This window comes from Gallinula chloropus (genome assembly GCF_964237585.1).
Source record: "Gallinula chloropus genome assembly, chromosome: 1".
Lineage (NCBI taxonomy): Eukaryota > Metazoa > Chordata > Aves > Gruiformes > Rallidae > Gallinula > Gallinula chloropus.
In genome coordinates, this window is record NC_140085.1 from 191,272,709 (window position 1) to 191,296,276 (window position 23,568).

At 43.5% G+C, this 23,568-nt stretch overlaps 1 protein-coding gene across 1 annotated transcript; it reads right to left on the reverse strand.

Moving 5' to 3' along the window:
- Positions 1-11,566: 11,566 nt before the first annotated feature.
- LRRC32 (leucine rich repeat containing 32) lies at positions 11,567-21,889 on the reverse strand (the record flags this gene model as incomplete). Its single annotated transcript, XM_084279380.1, has 3 exons — positions 21,876-21,889; positions 18,658-18,748; positions 11,567-13,507 (listed from the first exon to the last, which is right to left on the reverse strand). Exons 2-3 carry the CDS (start codon positions 18,742-18,744, stop codon positions 11,567-11,569), a joined length of 2,028 nt encoding a protein of 675 aa, XP_084135506.1. The 5' UTR covers positions 18,745-18,748; positions 21,876-21,889.
- Between the last annotated feature and the right edge of the window lie 1,679 nt (positions 21,890-23,568).

Sequence of the window (23,568 nt, forward strand, 5' to 3'; positions counted from 1 at the left end):
GTGGAGTTGAGTCTTGTGAGGTAATAAACTATCCTTAATCAGGATGTAAATGATACTGGGTGTAGTCTTAGCCTGTGCCATTTGTCAAGGAAAACATGAAGACAGTTTATACTACATCACAAACAGAGAAACAGAGAGAAAGTTGTGAGGGGCTGGCTGGTGAAAAGATTGCAACTTCATCTTTCACTCATGGCTGAGACATCTCCAAAAACTATACTAACTTAATCAGGAAAATGACTGCTATAAGTTTCCCAATGCTGATAGTATGATCTGTCTTTATTTCTAATTTATGGGGGCATCTGAAACAGTGCAGTGGAAAAACAAGGGAGTTTTGGATGTTTGCATGATAAACTATAGTTTAACTATGTCTTTTAGGCCTTTATTAACTGAATAAAGCTTTTTTTATTATAACTGTGGGAGGAAAGTTATGGATATCTACTTAGTTTATATGATCCAAAATGATTTGATCCAAATAGATCACGGTCTTTCTCTGAGATAAAACTTTATTCCCATATCAACTCTTGTGCAAGATCAAAATCTCAACAGCCAAGTTACAGAATCACAGAATCACAAGGTTAGAAAAGACCTTTAACATCATCAAGTCCAACCGTTCCTGTCCTGTGCTAAACCATATCCCTAAGTACTTGATCTACATTTTGTTAAAACACATCCAGGGATGGTGACTCAATCCCCGCCCTGGGCAGCCTGTTCCAGGCCCCGACAACTCTTTTAGTGAATATATTTTAGCTAACATCTGATCTGACCCTGCCCTGGTGCAGTTTGAGGCCATTTCCCCTTTTCCTATCAGCTGTCACCTGGCTAAAGAGACCATTGCCCTCTCTACACCCTCCTGTCAGGTCAGTGGAGGCAGTGACCTAGCCTCCTCTCCTCCAGGCTGAACACCCCCAGCTCCTTAGAGAATTTGCCCTCCAGTCCCTTCCCCAGCCTGGTTGCCCTTCTCTGGACTCGTTCAAGGACCACAATGTCCTTCTTGTAGTGAGGAGCCCAGAACTGGACCCAGCACTCGAGGTGCAGCTTCACCAGTGCCCAGTACAGGGGCACAATCCCCTCCCCGGTCCTACTGGCCACGCTATTTCTGATACAAGCCAGGATGCCATTGGCCTTCCTGGCCACCCAGGCACACTGCTGGCTCATGTTCAGTCAGCAGTCATCCAACACCCTCAGGTCTTTCTCCACCTGACATCTCTCCAGCCAGTCTCCCCCAAGCCTGTAGCGTTGCATAGGGTTGTTATGTCCCATATGCAGCACTCTACACTTGGCATTGTTAAACCTTATTCCATAAGTTGTGAAATGAGAAGTGGTCATAAAAAAAAATCCAAACATTTGGGCCATGAAATGCTGAAAGTTTTGCTCCACAGACCACAGTAAGTGGTTTGTTTAACCATGCTGTACTCAGGTACTCTACTAGAAGACATGTGAGAATGCTCTGTGTGGGTGAGTCCAGAGGTCTGCTGGAGCAGTAGGAATTGTCCGATGAAAACTGAATCAAGTGGCATATTCTGTACTGTGCAAACATGTGATGCCATTGCACTTCTACTGCATCTACTCAAAAGCCTCCTTGTCAGCAGCCAAAGGAAGTGGGAGGCTGGAAAACCAATTACACTGTGGGAAAAGAAGAAAAACAGATAACATGACATTGGATTTGCACAGGCAGAGAGCTGTGCAAAACCTTCCTGGTAGAAAGCTGGTCTTGATTTCTCATTTTGATTGCTGTTTAATAGGGCAAACTGAGTTTAGGCTTCAGAGAGCAGATCTAACGTATCAGCCAGTCAAAGCAAAGGACACAGAGCACATGTTTTTCAAACAGATTTTGACTTCTTATCCAGCAGTGTGTTTGACTGGGTGCCCACAAACTGGTGTTCAGTTGCCTTTGAGATGCCATGGGATATGCTGTCTAGCCTCCAGCTGATATTCAAGAACATCTAGGTTTCCTTGCTCTCCTGTATCACTCCTTCAGACTCTGTATTGATGTAGCCCAAATCCCAGGAGGATCCCAAATGGCATGAGTTTCTTGCCATAGACTGAACTAGCTGTTTATGTTTAGGCAGTTGACTACAGTCTTTAGCTATGGGTTAAGATTAAGCTCTGGATTAATAGTGTTGCCAGCAGAACCAGGGCAGGGATCATCCCCCTGTACTTGTCACTGGTGAGACCATCCCTCAAGTGCTGTATTCAAGTTTGGGCCCATCACAACAAAAAAGATGTTTAGATGCTGGAGCATGCCTAGAGCAGGGCAACAGAGTGGGGAAAGGTCTGGAGCACAAGTGTGATGAGAAGCAGCTGAGGCAACTGGGGTTATTTAGCCTGGAGGAGACCTTATTGGTCGCTGCAGCTACCTGAAAGGTAACTTGACGATCTTAAAGGTGCTTTCCAACCTAAATGATTATATGGTTCTAAGATACTTAAAGTGTCTAGATGTAGACATCACTGTGTCGGTCCACTTTTGCAACTAGTGGAGATCTACTCTCTACAAATGAGAGGCTCACTATGTAGTGGGACTGTGAGTCTCCCAGAAGACCTGAGTCATGGCCTCCATCCATGTAGTTGTAGAGGCCCTAAGGGAATTTAGATGTCTGTCAGGGAACTTCAATGTCATAACTCTTCATGATGGTACCTGCATTTTAACCTCCCTCTGTGACTTCAATGCCTTAAACTGGGCTATAGAGATTGGCATTGGCTATTAATGGTTCCCATCCCTAGACCTTCCTCATGAAACACAGTGACTGAACGTTGTGTGGCTTTTCTTTCTCTTTTCTCCTATAGCATAGTATTTAGAGCTCGTTGTAGACTATGGCACACAGTGGCTCAGTTTTCTCCTCTTCAGGAGGAGGGTTGCTTTAATCAGTACATCAAGAAACATGGGAGCGTGGTCTTTCCCAAGTAGCCTCTGTCTTTAGTCTCAATGGCCAAGTTGTTGTCTTGAGGGCACAGTTCCCTCCTCCACAGATTGCTTAAGTGCTCCTTAGGGGCCACAAAATTCTATAAATTGAGACAAAATTGAGGATAAGTTGATAGGGCCTACCTAGCACAATCATTGCACTGGTAAGGAAGGCACTGTTTGAGAAGTAAAAAGCACCTGTCTGGGTAGGGCAGAGAATTGAACTATCCATCTAGGCTTGGAATTATCATGGCAGCTCTGTTTCCAGCTACACTTTGTACAGAGCTTTATCTAGCAACAATGCTTCAGCAATATTTATTGCTTAGGACACTTGGAAGAGGGATACCCAACTTGAGAGCCCCATTGGGGCTTGCAGAGATATGAATGGTTTTGTCATGTCTGTGGCATTTCTGAATATGCCGAGGAGCAGGCTGTTAAATCCACAGGGAATTTCAACATCAAACATAGTCCTCTACAGACTTTAGGCATCAGATGGAAGAATCAGCAGCTGAACAAGGACTCTAAAGATTTAGATTTTGGACGTAAAATACCAAGAGTGGCAATAAAAGCACCTAAATCCTCTTCTGAACTTTCACCTCACTGATCGTCATTCTTCCCAAACAGGAAAGGATCTTGACTTAGGCTTGATGGATCCAGCTCAGCAACTTGCCTGATGTCTGTGGTGAAGCATGAGGGACATATTAGAGGAAATGTACAGTCTTGAATCACATATGTAAGGAAAGAAACATATGCTAAGGTCTGTTACAAAGAGCTTTTTCCAAGAGTAACCAACAATTAATGAAGCCAGGATTTTGAAATTCTTCACACTACAACACTCGCCAGAATTTTTTGTTGCACCACTTCAAAGTGAAAGGCAGTGGCCTTTTAAAACTCATAAATATTATTTTAAAAGCACCAATTATTATGTAAGTACTCATGGTGGAAGGAAGTTTTACAATGAAAACCATTTTGAACAAAAATTACTAAATTTTATTTTATTTTTACATTTTATTTTATTATTTTAATTTAATTTATTCCTGTGTCTTCGTACTACATGATGTGCTGAAACATGAAAAAATGTCATATTTTCAAGAGGCTAACACTTCATTTTATTTTGTTTGCTTTTTTTGCTTTAATAGTAACTGGGGGGAGGATGTTATTTAGCATTAGCCCATAGAAACATTTCCTCATCTTCTCTAGAACAAAGATAATAAAAGCATATTGAATGTTGCAATGATTATTTGTTTTTTTATTGTATGAGAATGTGCTTGCAAGATTAACTCTGGTCTTACAAAGTGAACATGCTCCCAGCCTCATTTTTCAGAATTGCATGGAAAATTTTGAAAATATTGTTTTTAAATTTGAGCTATAAATAAAAAAAACCCAAACCAAACATTATGTGAACTCAGACTTCAACAACCTGACTAACTCTGCCCACATCTGACATTATCAGCCAATTCTGACATCTCTCCAGACACATCTACTGCCAAGTCCATTCCACATCTTCAGTGCAGGGAGTAGATACCATCAACAGTCTTGGAAGTTTCTTTGCTACTCTACTCTTCACTTAAGTGCATGACCTGTTCTTCTAGTTTTGAAAAGTCTCAGAGAACAATTCAGCTTAGAAGGAGCCTCTGGAGATCTCCATCCCAGCTTCCAGATCAAAGCAGGGACAACTTCAATGTCAGAAGCGGTTGCTCAGGGCCTTGCCCTGATGACTTTTGAAAATCTCCAAGGATTTTTCCAGAGCTCGACCTCTCTCATTATGAAGAATTTTTTCCTTATCTGAACTTCCCCAGTTGCGTCTCAAGGGTTGCATCTTGTCCTTGAACTGAATACCCCTGGGAGGAACTGATGCTGTGGTCTTTGTAACTTCCCTTCCAGTACTGACAAAAGATTCTCCCCACAAGACTTTCCCTTCTTTCCAGGCTGAACAAGCCTAGTTCCCTCCATCTCTTTCTCAATTATCATATGCTCCAGCCTCCTGACCGTCTTGGTGGCCTCTGCTGGACTCACTCCAGCCTGTCTCTCTCTTGCACTGGGAGGCCCACAACTGGACACAGTATCCAGATGTGCCAAATGGAGGGGAATTTCCTGACATTCTAACAAAGCTTTTGCAAAGATGGCTCAGAATGCAGCTGGATATCATTGTCACTAGGGCATGATGTTGATTCATGGATGACTTGTCATTCACTCAGACCTAGGTCCCTAGGCTGGAGTGTTGTATGACCTTGTCCTGTCTAAGGTGCGGGTCTTCGCTGAATATCATGAAGTTTCTGTGGGACCAGTGCTCTAATGTGAAATGTGCTTCTGAATAGCAGCCCTGTCCCAACATATCAACTATTGCTCCATTTGGTGTCATCCACACATACAGTGCAGGCTCTGTCCCATAAGCTCAAATACAGAAGTGTAGATTAAAGCATGGCACAGCTTTCTTTTGATTTATTTCTGATCTCATCCTGACCATTTGTTCCCCATTTGTCCTCCAAATTCCTGGTTTAGATGTACTTATTCCCCTTCTGTTCTCCCTACCACATGCATCCTGCCCAGTTGTCTGTCCCAAACCTTCCTCTCCTTGGTGGGTTTCCTGCCCTAAGATGGTTCCTTTATCTCTCCAGTCTCATCCCTGGATCCCTGGGCTCCCCTCTCCACTCCATTTTCTGGGAAAGTCAGAAACCGTAGAAAGGAAACTCTTCTGCTGTCACCTTTCAGAGTGCTTCCTGATAGAGAATAGTGCTTATGAACTGGGAAATGTGTGTTTTTTGTGCAGTGGCTGTTAGAGATGGACAGGAGGGGGAAATCTGTGGCACTAACTTGGCTCTGCAATGCGTCAGAACAGTCATGATCAATAACCTGGGGGAAGAGTGACTCTCCCAGAGTTTCTGGATTTACATTTGCCAAAATTTTGCTCAGTATCATGTTACATTAGTGTCCAAATGTCTTTGCTTGTGAAAGAATGTTGTACAGCCTGATGGGCCCTGCTTGGAAAGTTCTTCTGTGTTTATTTGCTCCCTTTTCCCTCATTTCAGTTTCACCCTGCTTCCCTGGTCCTCCTCTGTTTATATGCACCACATATTTGCAGGCAGCTGGCATGTTGCCTAACCAAAGTATCCGTGCCTCCCCCTGCTCCACATAGCTCATCTCTGCCTCTTTACAAAGCTTTTCCCACCCCTCACTCTTGGATGCTCTTCAGTTCCCAGTTACACTTCTTGGTTACCCATCACGAAGAGTGAAATCCTCCTAAAACCCTCTACTCTAATCCATTTTCTCTCCATCTTTTTGAATTCTTCTATCAGCCTGCATTTTTGCTCCTCTAATTATTTGTGCCCTACACTCTCTTCTCACTTTTCCACTACAGGACAAGGACTGAAGCTTCACAGATCTCCTCTAACCTCTTGGACTGGGGAGAGTCCAGTAGGTACTATTACTACCTGTTCCACTGGAGTGTTTTCAGCTCCTCATTGCTTGGAGGGAATTACACCAACACTTTGTTTTTTCTCTCTTACCCAGAGCTCTCCGATGGCTCTCAAAAACCCTCATCCCCCGTTCCTCTTGTTTCTTGGCAAAATCTATTTGGACCATCACGAATCCATGACCCATGAGACCAAAGAACCATCTGGCTGATAGCTGCAGCATTGTCAGAAAGCTGCAGACCCAAGGCTTAATTTGTGTTCTTTCCTTAGGGACAATTTTCCTCTTTCACTCAAATTAAGCCACACAAGCAGGTGAATTATTTCTCTGTGAGTGAGAAGATACTTAACTTGGTCCTTCTGAGAGCAGACCACAGGGCAGAGGAGGTGTTGGTGGGTAGCCTTGCTGTATTTCAGCTCTTCAGATGTTCAACACAGCTCTGACAGAGCAGACAACTATCATTAGAAAGCAGTTAAGTGAAATAATTATATATACATCTGGAAAATCTCAGATTTTTTTTTTCTGGGGGTTGCCTAATTCACACTACAGACCCTTTATTTTGAGGGGAGATGGACCTGGTTTTCTGGAAAAATCAGACATGTTTCTGGATTGCTGAGATGCGTGCTGCAAATTTAGGCATCTGAAATAAATCATTGATCGCTCTTGAGAGCCTTCATCAAATCGCTTCACAGGGACAGGCATGAAACGGGAATCCACAGGCACCAGTACCACAGGCTGTTTGTTATTGTAGAAGATCATTTCGTACAGGCTGTTCTAATTGAGGTTAAACAAAGCTAATCCCAAAAGCGATGCATTCCTTCTACTAGCCTGCGTGCATCTGTGCCTTTGCACACGTGGGCAATTGTTTATGGAAAATAGTAGATACAGCCAGAGGATGCCTTGCTGTGCAAGGTAAGACATGGTTTTTCCCTCTTGTGGGGTTATAGGGGATTCAGGTTGTAGTTTGTTTCTTTTTTTTTTTTTCTCCAGGTGAGTAAGAGGGTACTGAATGGTATGAGGAATATATGGGAACAGGAGACCAAATACTCTAGACTCCTGAAGTATTAGGAAGCACTTAGTGGGGTTCAATACCAATACACCATGGGTAGTTCAGGGCTGAGGAATGTTCCTGCAGAGAGGTCTGTAGCCAGAGGCTCTGCTACTCTGCTAGGATATTGTTTTGCCTTGGCTTTGCAGGAAAAGCGAACACCTTTGGAAACTGAGACTTGACTTTCTGTGGACAGCCAACATGAGTCATGGCTTGCTGAAATTTTAGGGACTCTCTCTAGGAGTGTTTCTAGTGCTTCCATTACTTCTTTCTACCTGACCACACTGCAGGGGATCATTTTTGGGGAATAAACCACAGCAAACTGTGATATGAAGTATTTGAAGGAGATCTATTGTCCTGCTCTGTGCAAACATCTGCAGAGCAGAAGCCACTTGTTGCATCCAACAATTTAAAAGAAAAAAAGAAAAAAAAGTTTAATTGGCTGCATAAATCCCACATTCTTTGCTACATCTTCCAAAATCCCAGGACAGAAGGATAATCCCTGGATAAGTAGCACGCCCTCTCTTTGCATGACCAGAAGCTGTTACAAGGTGAAAGAGGAGTGAATGAGGGTGTAAATTTTGGTTGGAAATTCAGTTAAAACATCCTGTATCATGCGAACCTAGTCCCCTTAGGACAATGGGACTAATAGGTGGAAAAATGTGCAATGTGTGAGTAATGACTATAATTGAATAAGGTTCAGGTACTTTGACTTTGTGAAGGCACAGAAGCAGTCAAGGGAGGTAAGGGTTGGGGTAGTAATCTGTATACCCCTGTTTTGAGTAATTACAGAACAGAGAGCTCCTATTTCTCCCTGTTTTCCCTCTCTTTGCTCTTTTATTCCCTTGCGTTCCTCATCCCATCCAGAACTGGCTGGAGTGGGCTCATGTAGTGGAGACCCCATCCCTGGAGATAAATTTAAGGTCAGGCTTGATGGGGCTCTGAGTGACCTGATCTAGTGAAGATGTCCCTGCCCACTGCAGGGGAGTTGGACTAGATGGCCTCTAAAGGTCCCTTCCAACCTTACATATTCTATGATTCTATGATTCTCTGTCACTTCTCGGTTGCTTATTCAGCTAACAGAGAAACCCAAATGACTCCTGCTGCACTTTAATCCTGAGGATTATTCCTCGAGAAAGTTGTTTCTGCTCCCAAGGAAGTCTAATTAGTCCCAGATGTTTAGTAATAACAAGCACTTCCTTTTGGTAAAGCCAAACAAAAGCAGTGTTAAAACTGTTAATTAATTGGGTTTGGCTTTGTCATCGGGTTATTAACTAATTCCAGTCATGGCAGCCAAACTAATACTGACTCTCAAAAAGAAAAAGAATCTTGCCATGCTCAACACAAAATACATGGACTTAATGTGTGGCCAAATTGGCCTGTGTCTGGGCACACAGCTCAGTTTGCTTTCACACTAGAGGAGAAGCTCACCAACTTCAGCATCAGGCTTCCAATTAATCTCTGGGATTGCTGCTGGTGCAAAGTTTCTCCTACAAGAACAAGAGTTTGAACCAATGAACAGTGTTGTCTTTCATAAATGTTAGATCAGGCCCTAATGCTGCTGACCACTTGTGCAAATGCTTAGCTACATCTTTAGCAAATCTTGTTCTCCATTAGGGCTTGAACTCCTGGGAAGCACGACCTGGGAGTTCTGGTGGACAACAAGCTCTCCATGACCAGGAGTGTGCCCTCGGGACCAAGAGGCCAATGGAACCTGGGGACATTGAGAAAAGTGTGGCCAGCAGGTTGAGGCAGGTTCTCCTCCCGCTCTAATCTACCCTGCCCTGCTGAGGCCACATCTGGAGTTCTGTGTCCAGTGTTGGGCTCCCCAGATCAAGACAGAAAGGAAACTGTTGGAGAGTGTCCAGTGGAGGGTATGACAATGATGAGGGGTCTGGAGCATCTCTGCTGTGGGGGAAGGCTGAGAGAGGTGGGGCTATTTAGTCTGTAGTAGAGAAGACTGAGAGGGGATCTCATCAACACTTATAAATATCTAAAGGGTGGATAGCACGATGATGGGGCCAGACTCTTCTCAGTGTTGCCCAGTGACAGGACAAGGGGCAACGGGCACAAACTGGAACACAGGAAGTTCCACCTCAATATGAGAAAAACCTTCTTTGCAGGAGTCTGAGCACAGGGACAGGCTGCCCAGAGAGCTTGTAGAGATATTCAAAATCTGCCTGAACGTGACCCTGTGGCACATGCTCTAGGTACTGTTGATTTAGCAGGGGAGTTGGACTGGATGATCTCCGGAGGTCCCTACCAACCCTTACTGGTCTGTGATTCTGTGATACTCTTAAGATATGTAGCAGCCGTCCCTGCTCTAGGACCAGCACATAAGGTTCTTAGGTGGGGTCTGAACACCACGGAAACATAGGAAGACATGGCTTTTCATCTGTGGAGCATTCCAAGCTGGTGCTTTAATATATTCACAACCCTGTGCTTTTTACAAAATTCAAAGGTGTTTTTATTGTACAAAATTCCACAATTAAAACTACCAGCCAGTTTCTTACATAACTGCTTTAAAAATAGAACTATACATCTTTTTGTAGTGTGTTAATTTTGACATTCACTAGCTGGAAGAAACAGAAATGGAGCAGCAATTTAACTCTGAGTTATATACCTGGAGAGGTTTTTGTTTCACCTCTATTTGTCTTATGTGCCTTAATGTACAGTTCCTGACATTATCAGAAAACCCGATATAGCTCATTTCAAAGCCATTGAACCCTGTTAGTAGGTCAGAGTCCCACTGTTGGTGAGCTTTTTATTCACTTCCATATTCACTGTCAGAGTATGGGACATAGCATAAGTCAGTGTCAGCTTCTAGCAACCATGTTAAACCCATCACAGAATGAGTTCCTATGTAACTTTTCTTGCAGCCTGTCCTGTAGACCATAATACATTTTTAGGGAGACACGGAGGACACCTGATATAAATAACGGCCCAGGACTAGATTCCATGTGTATTTTTTCACACTGGTATCTTTAACATGTCTTTTTTGCTCTCTAAGCTTCTGTGGCCTTTAAAAATCACAGAATTGTAGGGGTTGGAAGGGACCTTGAGAGGTCATCAGGTCCAACCCCCAAAATAGAGATTTTTGATTAAAAATAGAGATTTTTAGTTTTTTTTCATTGAAATGCAACTGGAATGCAGTGAGTTCCCAACAGTTTTCCTTAGAAATATAAACATTTTGTCCAATGGTAGCTGATTGAAATTCATTCTCCAAGATTTCCCTTTTAAAAAGCATTCGCCCGGAGATGAATTTCTTCACATTAAAACCAGTTAAATATGTATTGCACGTGAGGAGCAAATTTCTCCCCTTTGAGTTTAACTGTGGACCTGTGACCTTCTGAGCATACCATGTGCCCGTTGCACACCTGAGATTTCTCCTACATCTCCCCTTGGGTATTAAGTGCCATGAGTAATTAACCTCATCTACCTCTTGTGTCTTGCTCTCAAGCAACCTGCTTCAAGCAAAAGGAGGTATCCAAAGAGGTTCCCACCGCTGAAGATAGCTGCTGATTTTCTAAACACCAACCATGAGCACAACAGGCACTGCCATTTTTAGCTAAATCCTCATTGTTTTGGAACTCATGGGAGATTTGCAACCAACTCCAGGGACTGAAAGAACGTATATTGGCCCGACCTGGCCTTGACTTATGTGGTTTAAGCTTAAGAAGGTTTGGAAGCTGTTATTTCTAACCACTTAGGAAAAAGCCGCACTCGTAGCTCAAAGCAAATTATCTCATGGAAGCACATGACTTTGAGAAGGGCTTTCCTACTCATTTGGTGTCATCAATGACTGTCATAAGAAGGTGATTCAGTCACAATGCTCAATTTGCATAAAGACTTTCTGTGAGGGTGACATCACAAAGTATCTCTAGGCTTAGTGGAAAGTTCTCAAGACCTCAGAAGGCTTTTTTTCGCTTTTGGTTTAAATTTCCCATTCCTCCAAACAACAGCAGGGCTTTACAGTGGCCTCTTTTACCACTGTATAAACTTTTAAAGCAAATCTGCCTGTGACTGAAGCAAGTGCAAAACATAGCAAATTCTCCTTTCAGTCCCTGCAGTCCAGGTGAAGCTGAGGGACTCTTGCAAACCACATTAAAATCCACAGTTAAAAATCAAAGATGAGAATTTTACCCTTCATTCCTACACACCGGCAGTGTAGCACCTGATTTCTTCAGTTTTCAAGGCATTTTGTGTTTCTACGCTTTAAACTGATGGCTAAAATTTTGCCTGCGGAAGCAAAAGAATGAACCCACGCCAATGATGATCACAGATAAAATCAACACAAATGTTAATATAATAAGGAAATTGATTTTCTTCAGATCATCTTTTTCACAGTCTTCTGGTCTAATATTCCCAATGTGCATTTCTTCCTGGTACCCGAAGTTCTGAGTGTACTGGCACATTAAGTGCTCCACATTCGGGATCTCGACATTTTTGTTCTGGATCATTGATGAGAGCCAGATGTTTCCACAGCAGTTGAGTGGATTCCCAGTGAGATACAAGTTTTTAAGGGAATTTTCTAATGCTAGAATATTGCTGTTCTGTAATGTACTAAACCTATTGTTCCGTAGGTCCAGAACTTCCAATGGAGAGTCACTGCACCACTTAGGCAGCCAGCTGAGCTGATTTTCAGAGAGGTTTAAATGTTTAAGGTGACTAAAAGAAGGCAAGTCAATATTTAAATCTATCAGGCTATTGCCATGCAAATACAAATATTCCAGAGACTTTTCCAGTCCTGACAATGCTTTAACTTCTATTTTCAGTCCCGGGTTCATGGAAAGATCCAAGACAATCAGAGAAGTCTTGTAGAAAGTGTATGCTGGTAGGATGTTCAGCATGTTGTCGGCTAGGTACAAGTACTGAAGATTAGGAGAGTCAACAAATGATACACAGCCACTTTCCTCTCCAGCGAGTCTCTGCTTAGCTAATCCTGAGTACATGCTGCAAAGGCTGATGTTATTGCTCTGTAGATTAAGCAGTCTGAGGTTAGGAAGACTTGAGAAGATATCAAATTGCAGGGTTTGAAGATGGTTGTTTTGAATATAGAGCTCCTTCAAATTTGACAACGGGCTGGCATCTAGGAGAAGGTTCTGCAAAGCATTGTAGCTCAGGTCGAGGACAGTTAGGGAGATCAATGCACTGTCATACGTTACTGAAAACGCCTGAAGACAGTTTTTACTGAGATTAAGTGTGTGAAGGGATAACATTGATTCAAAGAACTCATCTGGAATAGATTTGATTTCATTATAACTTAAGTCTAAATATACAAGCTGGGATAAATAAAGAGAACTTTTGTTTCTAGTTTGCTTCTGATCGAGAAGATGAAAAGAAGCATCTAGCCATTCACTTTCCATATAGTCCATTTTGTTATGAGAGGATTCAGCAGTGAGCTGGATTAAATTCTTTGATAAATTCAGAGTTACCAGTTTATTTACCTGGGGGAAGACTGGGAAGTGAAGAAGTTTGTTTTCACTCAGATCCAAACATCTTAAACTATATTCATCATCTGACTTTGTGGTGTGGAAGGTCTCAATGCTATTCCTGCTAAGGTCAAGTATCTCCAGCTGCCTGAGGTTGAAATCAGAGATGCAAGTAATTGAATTCATGGAGAGATTGAGTTTGGAAAGGTTCACTAGAGTCTCAAAAGCACCTTCTTCTATTTCCATGATGATATTGCTCTGAAGGTCTATCTCCACAAGACTGGGAGATCCCTGAAACATCTTGTGTGATATAGCTATAATACTGTTGTCTGCCAAAGAAAGATACCGCAGTGCTGGAGCTTGTTTAATGAAATACTCAGCCATACCATTGTAGAGACTGTTGTGGGACAAGTCCAGTATTTCCACCTTGGGTAAAAGTCCAATCCCTTCTGTCCCATTCTGAGCAAGCTCATATAAGTGGTTGTTGGCTAAATTTATTTCCAGCAAACTTGTCATGTGTGCAAAGACTCCAGGCGTGATGAAGCTTATCTGGTTAGAGCTTAAATCCAGGCACTGGAGGGAAGTGTAGAATGATAACGATGTGTCAGGGATGCTTTGAATCAGATTTCCAGACAGATCTATTTTGTTTACATTTCGATACAGCTCATGAGGGATTTGGTGAAGTTCTTTGTTGTGGCAAAATGCCTGCAAGTTCGCCTGCCAGAGAAAGAGAGAAAAGGGGTTGTCACATGGCAAACGAAAAACATCTTTGCATGAAATGTAAAGAAAATAATATTCAGCATCCAGGCAAATGCTTCTTCTGAAACACTATTTACTCTGACCATTCAGTAGAGATTTTTATCTGCATGTGATACCTACTAAATGTTTTCCTTTTCAAACCTTTCTCCTGGGCTCATTTGAACTGCTCCAAGTGAAGGATGTTTTCCATTGCAAACAGTCATTGTTTCCTCACTTTTTCCCCCCGATATTTAATTTTCTCAGTTTTATCACTGTATTAGACTCTGCAAACTGTACTTGCAATAGTAAGTAGCACTCAGAAGAGCTCCACTCTAATAGTAGCACAGGTCTCATATAAGGAGAAGGAGTAATGTATAAGGATCCTATGGCACAAAAAACACATCTCTCCTTCCTAGTCACACCCTCAGATACTTCATTCTTTAGCCATGGCTTAGTTAAGCAATGCATTTTAAATTAGATGGGTTATTCAACCACTGAAACATTTTTGATGCAAACTTTCAAACTCCTCCTGCTTTTACCATCCATATTTATCCTTTTCTTAAGAAAACAGTTCCCTTCTTGTTTGAGGAGCATGCCTTATGAAGCCACTTACACAAGCCACACATGACACAACACAGAAAAATTGTGTAAATCCAGCTTTTTGAGAGGAAAAATAAAAGCTGTGGCATGCACTGAGGATCATGTCTTTTCAGTTCAGTTCTCAGCAGCAAGATGGAGAAAAACCCCAAGTGTCAAAGTCAAATTAGTCATCTAGATGCATATCTGTTTAATTGCAGCTAGGACTGAATCTGTGTTCAGAGCAAAAATTGGAGTGTGTAGTCACAAGGAACATTGGAAACTTGAACATACTTGCATAAATGTCAAGCTGTGTTTTGCTATTAAGGAGAACATACGGCAGCGGGAGGAAGTGGAATGCGAATGGCTTAGGCAGCATTTAATTTACTGGAGGAAAACTCTTGTTATGAGTGTATTCGGGTGACTGGGTCATGTACTGTTGCAGAAAGATGAGAAAGAAAAGAAAGAGGGAAAAAAAAAAAGTTGAATTTTAACTTCTGTGGAGAAGCAGAATCCAGATTCCATGACGCAAAGCTTTTCAGACATTAAAGAAACACTGAAAGTCAAAAAAATACTTTAAAACCCCAGCTGTTTCATGTGAACTTTTAGGTGAATGAAGTGGCAGGACTGTTTAGGAGAAGTGGGGCAATAGTCAGCATTTTGTGAATCTCTTTTACATCATGTGAGATTTGGAGACCACACAAAAATGTGCTACAGAAGTGTGAGTGCTCATCCAAACTCTGGATATACACAGGCTGCTCCCCGGTCTTCTCATGACACATCTTTCTTAAAGATCCCAAGTAAATGGCCTATTGAAACATGAATCCCCACCTTTATTCCCTGCAACTCACTCAAATTTCCTGCAGCTAAACAAAATAATGGAGAAGGGAATTTTCTGGATTCTGGCAATATTTCTTTCCTGCAAAGCCTGTAGAATTGCTTATTTCAAGCTAAAATGTGCTCAGAGTAGGGCATAGCTCTGAGGCCCAAGTAACAGAGCAGGAAGTCTCCTCTTCTTCATTTTGTGGAAGAGGGAGAAGCCAGAAGAATGCAAAAATCCAGACTGAAAGAGCAGCAGCCACTTCGTAGCCTAGGGCAGATACCAGGTTTCTTCCCACACTTTGAGCCCAACCTCAACAAGTGTTGAGCACCCTCCACTCCCTCTGGGCACCCAGCATCTTAGCAAAGTCCTGATCCAACTCCCGTTGATGCCAGCCAGCTGGTTCTCACTCAAGTAGATGGGAGAGAGGTCAGTCACAGTTCACCAAGTATCTTGCAGGACTGGGACTTTAATCTGCATCCACTGAAACCTCCCAGTGATAAAAGGGACTGATAACATCTATACCTCCCACTCTCTGCTATTTGTTCCTATAACATTTACCCTCCCATTTAAAAAAAAAAAAAAAACCTTTCATTCCTTTTCACTGACTATTTTGATCCTCACTAAATTTCTTATCTAGTCTGTTCTGCACCATCTTTCTCCCCCCAGGCTCAAAATGCATGAATTTCATTCTCATCACCACTAGGAAGAAAAGATGAAGTATGTCTCAGTGGGATGGAGCAAACAGCATCTGTTCTGCATGTATCTCCCCTAATCCCACCCCACAGCCCAGTGACTTGGCAGCCTGAGGCTGGAAAAGGTTTTTGCCGGTCTCAGGTTCTGCCTTTATTATCTCTGCCTGTACTGCCACCAGTTTGTAGTCTGTTGGCAAGAAATACTGTAAGGTGGGGAGCATTTGGTCTCTTCAGTGTTTGTTTCCATTCAGGTGCTGGTGAAAAAATAAACCAACAGCTCAAAAGCTGAGCATCATTTGGATTCTGACTCCAGTTCTTCTCTGCTTAATACTGGGTGGAAGTTATCACCCACATCAATGAGAACCCTACAAACACAGGAGCTGGATCCAAGCCTCCACTTGTGTTGTCCTGTGTCCGCTCATAAGTATTTGAACAAAGAATCTGAGCTGGAGCCACTTTGCTCTGACTTGCATGGTGTCCATGCCCACTGTCTAGAAGAGCTGTCCAGGCAGAGGGGCTCAGCTACACAACCAAACCTTAGCATTTGCCCAGGTATCACGTGATAACTGCCCTATGATAACCAGTTATGCACATGTAAGGTGCAGAAATATCTTTCTTTTGGAAGTAAAACATGACCTAGTTAAAGCCCCTCTCCTTGGAAGGCAGCAAGAGTTAGGAAGAACCTCCTCACACTGGAGCTGTGTCTTCTTGTCTCAAAAGCATGTAGATATATAACTCGTAAAATCAGTGCAGCTCACTCCTGCAGCAAGGACCATTTATTTCTTAAAACCTCTTTTACAAGACTTGGATTAAATGGCAGGAACATCAGCACTGAGTCAGAGAGGGGCACAGGTTTCTGACTCATGCCTCTCCCACAAAATTTGGGATTAAAGTTTCCATTTCTGAGCCTTTGCTATTCTGAAGGTGTCACTGCAGGGAAAGTAACGTAAAACAGTGAGGCTATGATGAAAAATATGTGAGGTAAGCAGGACTCTCAGTGGGCCTGTCAGCTAATCCAGTAGCTCCCTCTTTCTTTAAGCTGTTATTCGATTTACACCCTCTTCCTTCCATTGGACCAAACGTCCAGCAAAGGAAGAACAGCAACATTGCCATTAACGATGCAGAGGTGTTAATTTATTCCAGATGAGCATCCCAGCCCTTGACTGTGCTGTGTTTTCTGCCAGGGCTGAATTTATCCAAGCCTCATTGTGTAGACCCTTGGCTGACCTGTTGGGAAGCAGTTCTGTGGAAAACGCCCTGGGAGTCCTGGTGGACAACAGGAATATCATGAGCCAGTAATGTGCCCTCCTGGCCAAGAAAGCCAATGGCATCCTGGGGTGAATCAAGAAAAGTGTGGCCAGCAGGTCAAGGGAGGTTCTCTTCCCCTCTGTGTTCTGCCCTGGTGAGGCCTCATCTGGAATACTGTGTGTAGTGTTGAACTCCCCAGTTCAAGAAGGACAGGGAGTTACTGGAGAGTGTACAAAAAAGGGCTATGGAGATGATGAGGGGACTGGAACACTTCTCTTATGATGAGAAGCTGAGGGACTAGAGACTTTTTAGCCCAGGCAAGAGAAGACAGGGGGAAGAGGGTGGTATCAATGCTACTTGGGGGGTGGGTGCCAGGAGGATGGGGTCAGTCTTTTTTCAGTGGTGCCCAGTGACAGGACAAGGGACAAAGATCATGAAGTTGAAGACAGGAAGTTCCACCTAAACTTGAGGAGGAACTTCTTTACTTTGAAGGTGGCAGAGCACTGGGACAGGCTGCCTAGAGAGGTTGGGGAGTCTTCATCTCTGTAGACATTCAGGACCTGCCTGGACACTGTCCTGTGCAGCCTGCTTGAGGTGATCCTGCTCTGGAAGGTGGGTTGGACTAGATGATCTCCAGAGGTGCCTTCCAACTTCTATCCTCCAAGACTCTGTTGTCGTCTTGATGGAAACAGTTTGCAGTGGAGTGGTGGAAATGAGCATGTGTTTACTTCCCAGCAGTCAGCCTGATCTGTGACCCATCAAGAAATGGGACTGGGCAAATCTGCTTGGATTATTGCTTGGTTCACAGAGCCTTCATATGACTGTGATACATGGGACCCACGCTGTTTACAGTGGCTTCATCAGTCTTCCCTCTCCAGCCAATGAATTGAGCTACCCAGCCACCTTCCCAAGATCTTTTTATATATATTAGGTCTTCATTTCTCTGGAATTCAGGAAGTGTAGCAATACGGCAGGGTGGGCAGGAGTGGAATGAGTCCCATAAGGGAGATGTGTACAGCTAGGAAATTAATTTTTTTCCCTATTTTGGAAATTCTTGAGGATTTGTGCTGAACAGCTTCAATGTGTTTTGGTGTGTTTTGTTTTTTTGTTGTTTTTTTTTTTTTTTAAAAGAGAAGTATTTTTAAATAGCCTGTTGCAGTCAGAAGCACTGGGATAGGGAAAGAAGCGAGTTTAGCTACGAGTGACATTTATAATAGTGTACCAGCTGCTTGCAAAGTTTTGAGGACTAATTTTTTTACAGGAATAGGAGGCTTTTTCACTTTTTTAACCTCCAGCAGAAGTCAGGTATAACTGCCCTGGCAGCAATGTTGTGTCAGGGCAGAGGAGGTCAGTCTCCCCGTTACTGCAAAAGGGCTGGTTTAGATATATTTCACAGAAAATGCTTTATTTAAAGTACAAAGAACTCAGGCCTGATATAAAGGAGTTGATTTTAGGTCTAAGTTCTTTCACTGTCTCAGCCACAGATGTTCTGTACAGTCCTGGGGAAATCAGGTCAAGTTGCTTTTAAGCAGCCCCCCCTTAGGAAAAAAAATGGGGACAGTGTCTGTTCTTTCTGGCCCCCTGCCCCCCCTTTATGTGCTATTGAAGAGAGCCTGAGAACAGCCTGCTGAGCATCCACTAACCCAGCAAACCCACCTCTGCCATCACCAGAGCCTGGTCCTGGGGGGGTGTTCCCTTCTCAGAGACCAGTTATTTACATGGTGCCTGTAACAAGGGGGTCCCAACCTCATCCAGGATCTCAAAGGGCATGAAAAAGGAGACAGCCTTACCATTTCACAGGCTATGCCCTCTGTGGGCGGATAGTTAGAGGTTCCTCTGTTCACCACTGCCAGGAAGAAGATGATGTACACTTTCATGGTTCTGTGGGAGAAAGGAATTATAGTTAAATTTTGAATGTGACATGGCAGGTCATCATCTAACATGGAGAGGAAGCACACATGCAGTGCAAGAAATTAACCCATCTCTGAACCTATGTCACTTATGACCTACCTATGTGCATTTCCATGCCTGGTGTGAAATTGAGAGATTCACAAAGGAAGATCCAAGGCATTTCATGGGATTGCCTTGGTGTGACTTCAGCTGCTACCTAGATAATACACAGGCCACCCCATGAAGTCCAGATGCTCAAGTATCTGTGTGTCTGGCATCATGGAGATAGTCAGCCACTGAAGACTGAGTTACACTAATTCTCTCCATAGAGGAAGCTCAGGTGCTTTCAACTGGGATGGAGCTTTGGGATGCCAAGCCCTGAGCATAGGGAACAAATGCCACTCAGAAATAACAAGTGTTGGGAACAGTTGCCATTTCCATCCACGATAATTTCTATTCCTCTCATCCCAGAGTACCAAAGAACTTCTACACACTCATTCAGATTTCCTGAGTTAATATAAGCAGCTTAAGGAATGGACTGACAACTTTTGTCCAAGTCTTAGTTTTCCATTTTATACATCCCAGGTATGGTCAAACTTTTAAATACATTTGAAAGCAGATGCCTTGCAAGGAGACAAATGGAACAGATTTGTGTGAAATGAAGTAGTCATTGGACTTTGTTTGGAAAGCAATCCAGAAAAGAGCATAGAAATGAAAGCAAAATGAGTTAATAATGTTGGGAGGCATGTCACTGGGCAATGGTAGAAAAATATAAAGGAGAAAGCATTTGTCCTTCAAGCAGCACTTTCTTAGATGGACACTAATGAGTCTCTGGCTATGGTTACTACTGGCATGAGCTCTAGATATCAGTTCTTTATAGCAGCCTTTGTTGCAAAGATGCCAAATCTGAATTTGTATGGCTTCTTGCAGGCAGAGCTGAGCTGGTCCTGCCCCCATCCAGAGCCAGTGAGACATACGCCAGCCCCCAGCTGGAAGCCACACAGCAGTGCTTAGCTAGCACTGCTTTTAGGTCTTTCCCAAAGCAAGCCTGTATCTGGCAAGCTCCAAATGCTTGCCAATCCCATGCACACATGCTGCCAAACCCCGACATCAGTATACTGTTACTCAGCGGCTTCCACCCACTGAGCATCAGGAGCCTGGAAACAGGAGATGGGATCTTTCCCAGCTGGTGGAGATCCCTCCACTTAGTCACTGTTTGAGGGATGCATCTGATGGCCATGCTTCTGCACAGCAATGGCAATTGCTGAATGACGATGCCAACAGGTCTACTGTGGGAACCTCCCAATCCCTCCCCTTTCCAACCTAAGAAAAAATACATGTGATAGAAAGAGAGAAACTGGGGAGACTTAGACCACAGTTACTCTATTTTCTGATTGCACATTCCTTCCAGTTCAGGAAAACAACTAGAGATGTATGATGACCTGGAACCCCAATATGAAAGAGCTTGGAGTTTGTCTTTGGGGCTCAACAGCAGGATCAGAAGTCTATTCCCCCCATCTATAACAAGACCAGGGATGTTCATTCTTGACCCTTTAAATTATTGTATGTAATACACTGAAAGTATTTCATTGAAGGATGCCACCATCCAGACAATCTCTATCATCCCCCCTCTGTTCCTCATTCCCCAGGATTAGAGGAATGGGTGCCTCCTCTAAGGAGTGTTAGCTTGCTGGAACTGAGAGAACAGAGAAACATACTGATGATTACAAGGATTTACTCAGAGCCCTCGAACGGAAATTGTTTCTGTTTAAATCAAATAAATTAAGCTGATGAAATCTCCATGGATATTACTCACGAAAGGGCACCACCCTAATGGACACTGTGCGGTCTGAGATGCCTTTTATCATCACACTGCGAGTGCAAGGAATGGTTCCCTTGCTTCTTAAATAACAACCCAAACACAATCCAGGGTCTTTACATGCTTTGAAAGTCCCTACATTGTAAGCTCATAAAGCAACTAGGAAATTGATGTATTTGAACACAAACCCACGATTTAATGGCTTGTGGTGCAGGACAGATCTGTAGTAAGCTTGAAGGATGCTGTCCTTCAAGCTGCTTCTAAGGCGGCTGTGAAACCCTGAAGCACTAGGATGTGGTGGTCTCTTCCAATAGGCTATTTTCAGTTCATCTGTCCAGTTGAGGAGCTTTTCCCTGCCTAGCTTTTCTCTGGACAACCTTTAGACCCTCCTTAGAAACACCGAACATGACACAGCACCGCACCCCCCTCCTATCTGCCCTCTGGGCAGGTCTCAGATGCCCACCACCCCATCCCAATGCAGAGCTCAGGGCTCGCAGGATCCCCATTGCCCTGGTGTCAGTGAGCATTACCACTAAATCCTGCATGCTGGCACTGGTGCCTGTAACCACAGCTTACAAAATCATCCTGGGAGCAGCAGTAGCAGCAATTTGACCTAAAGGAGCTTTTATTGCTCTGAGGCTTTCCCAGAGTTTAAGCCACTTTGTGCTTGGTATCTGTTTGCTCCCACTGGCAGCTGTGATAAAAATCCCAGCATACCTCAGGGTGGGACTCTGAACCACATTTAGTGTCACGGCTTTACATCATGATACATAAAACCCATCGCCCTCCCCAGCTGAGAAACCCAGGTGATTTCAGAGAGCAACATCCACAAAGAATCTTACTGAGTCACATAATTTAGCACCTAGAAAAAACATGGTACCCAAAAGAGGCAGCATATCTACTGATCGGATGGGAGGACAAAGGCAGAGAAGAGCAGTGATTTTTCCCAAGACACATTTGAAACCATGGAAGAAATGGGGTTTAATCCCAGTTTGCCCACTTCCCACTGAAGAACAACATTTGCCTCCATCACTGTTACAATACAAACCCTGAAACCGCTTCATAGATACTGCTTGTAGCTAGCAGCAGCACCTTCCAGATTTCCCCCAAAGGTAATTTTTGTTGCTGCTGAGACAATTAACAGACATGTTCTCCTGTGCCAAAGAGAGTTTAAGAACGAGAGAATACAAAAAGCACAAACCAAATTCCCCTGGGTCTGATCCTTTTTTTTCCACACAAGCCTTTTCTCTGCCACGTTAGAGCCTTCAGGGTTAAAAAGAGTGAGTACTCCACATTTACCTTGTTTCAAGGGTTTCTTGTATCCCCAAACACTGCTTATCATGTCTTTAAAAAGCATATCCAGCTCTTCAAAAACAGCTCAGTCCAGGTACTGATGAAATTGTTCTTCAGCTTCACGTTCACCCATTTGGGACACCAAGAGCCTCACCCGTAACTTCATAACGAAGGCATTTTCAGGGAAATAACCTTATTTGGGACAGTGTCTGCTTTAAATTATATTGCTTGTCTTCCTCCCGACTCCTCTCCCGGTCTCTTGCTGGGTCCTAGCCACCGCTGTGCTCCGGACAGTCAGCTACTGTGTGACATCCTGAATCCCTTGCTCAGGGCAGGCGTTGAGAAACGAGGGGGATTTTTGCCAGGAATACTGTCAAGATCAGGCTGTGGGTTTGCTCATGGGAATAAGTGAGTTATCATTGCCGATGCCATTGTTTAGCTGCATGTGTGGTGCAAGGCAGCATGTTTACTTTAGGGTTTTTGTGTCCGCGGGTTACATTCCTGGAGAGTTGCAGCCTCCTGCCCCTGCACCCAAATCGTTCCCCACACCCCTAGGAAAGCAGAACTTGAGGAGTAAAGGTTTCTAATCCACTGCTGATAGATATAAAGCCCGTCCTGACGATGTCTTCATGGCTGGAGGCAGGAATTATGGAGGCAGAAGGGTCCAAATGTCGGGCATGAGCTGCTGAGTTTCTGGCAGCGAGTTCACAGTGCTGAATCTACAGGATCTGCTAGGAAAAATTCCCAGTGCGAAAGGGGTGCTTTTCTGTGGTGTGATTTCAGATTGCCTGGAAGTTCAGCTTTTTATTTATAATTTTGTGCTGCCCTCTAGGGCTGGAGCAGCTGTCTAATTTCTTTTCTCCTCGCTTCCTTTTGCTAATTTAGTCCCTCTCCCGGAAAACCCACCTTGACAAGAGATTTCCCCCTCACTTTCTCCTAACCTCTCAAGCCTGAACCGTTGCAATGTGCTTTTCCCATAGCTGAAATGCTGCACCAGAAGAGCTGGACTCTTAGTGTTTTGTTTGCTTTGCATCCCTGAAATAAGAGGCATTACTGCTATGAAGAAGCGTCAGGAGAAGTGAGCAGGAGAAGGCATGGTTATGTACAATGGATAGGGAAATCCATGTTTAGCTTTCAGGAGAACAGTCTGACAGTGGGATTATCACAGCACTGGGGAGGTTCTCCTCGACTCGGCTCTCACCAGGCTAATTTTGGTCATTTTCCTTGAGCTTCCCTTGGTCAGAGCTGGCTGCAGCACTGTTTCACACTCAATCCCTCTGTCACTTTCCCTAGAGTCAAGCCCTCCATCTGCAATTCCCCTTGGGGTAAGCAGGAAAGCTGGGGACCGCTGTGATATCCAGAGTTTTAAATGCCTTTTGGATGCTTGGGTTAAAGTTTGCCTTGTCAGCACCATGCAATAGCTCTTGCAATGCTCAGACACTTTTGCAAGAAAATCTCGAATACTTGAGGTTTTCAAGAAAATAAAAATACTTTTTTTTAAAGTATGATATTTTGATTTGATTGGGAGATGGAATACAGATATCATGCCTGTAACGAAGATGAGTGAGTGCCCTTGATGGCTGCAGTTTCACATTTTCCTACACCTGGATGTTCAGGGTACTTTGGGAAGTTTGGATTTGCAGAGGTAAAAATAACATGTTTTGGTCAGTGGTGCTTTTTAAAAAGCCATCTCTGCTTC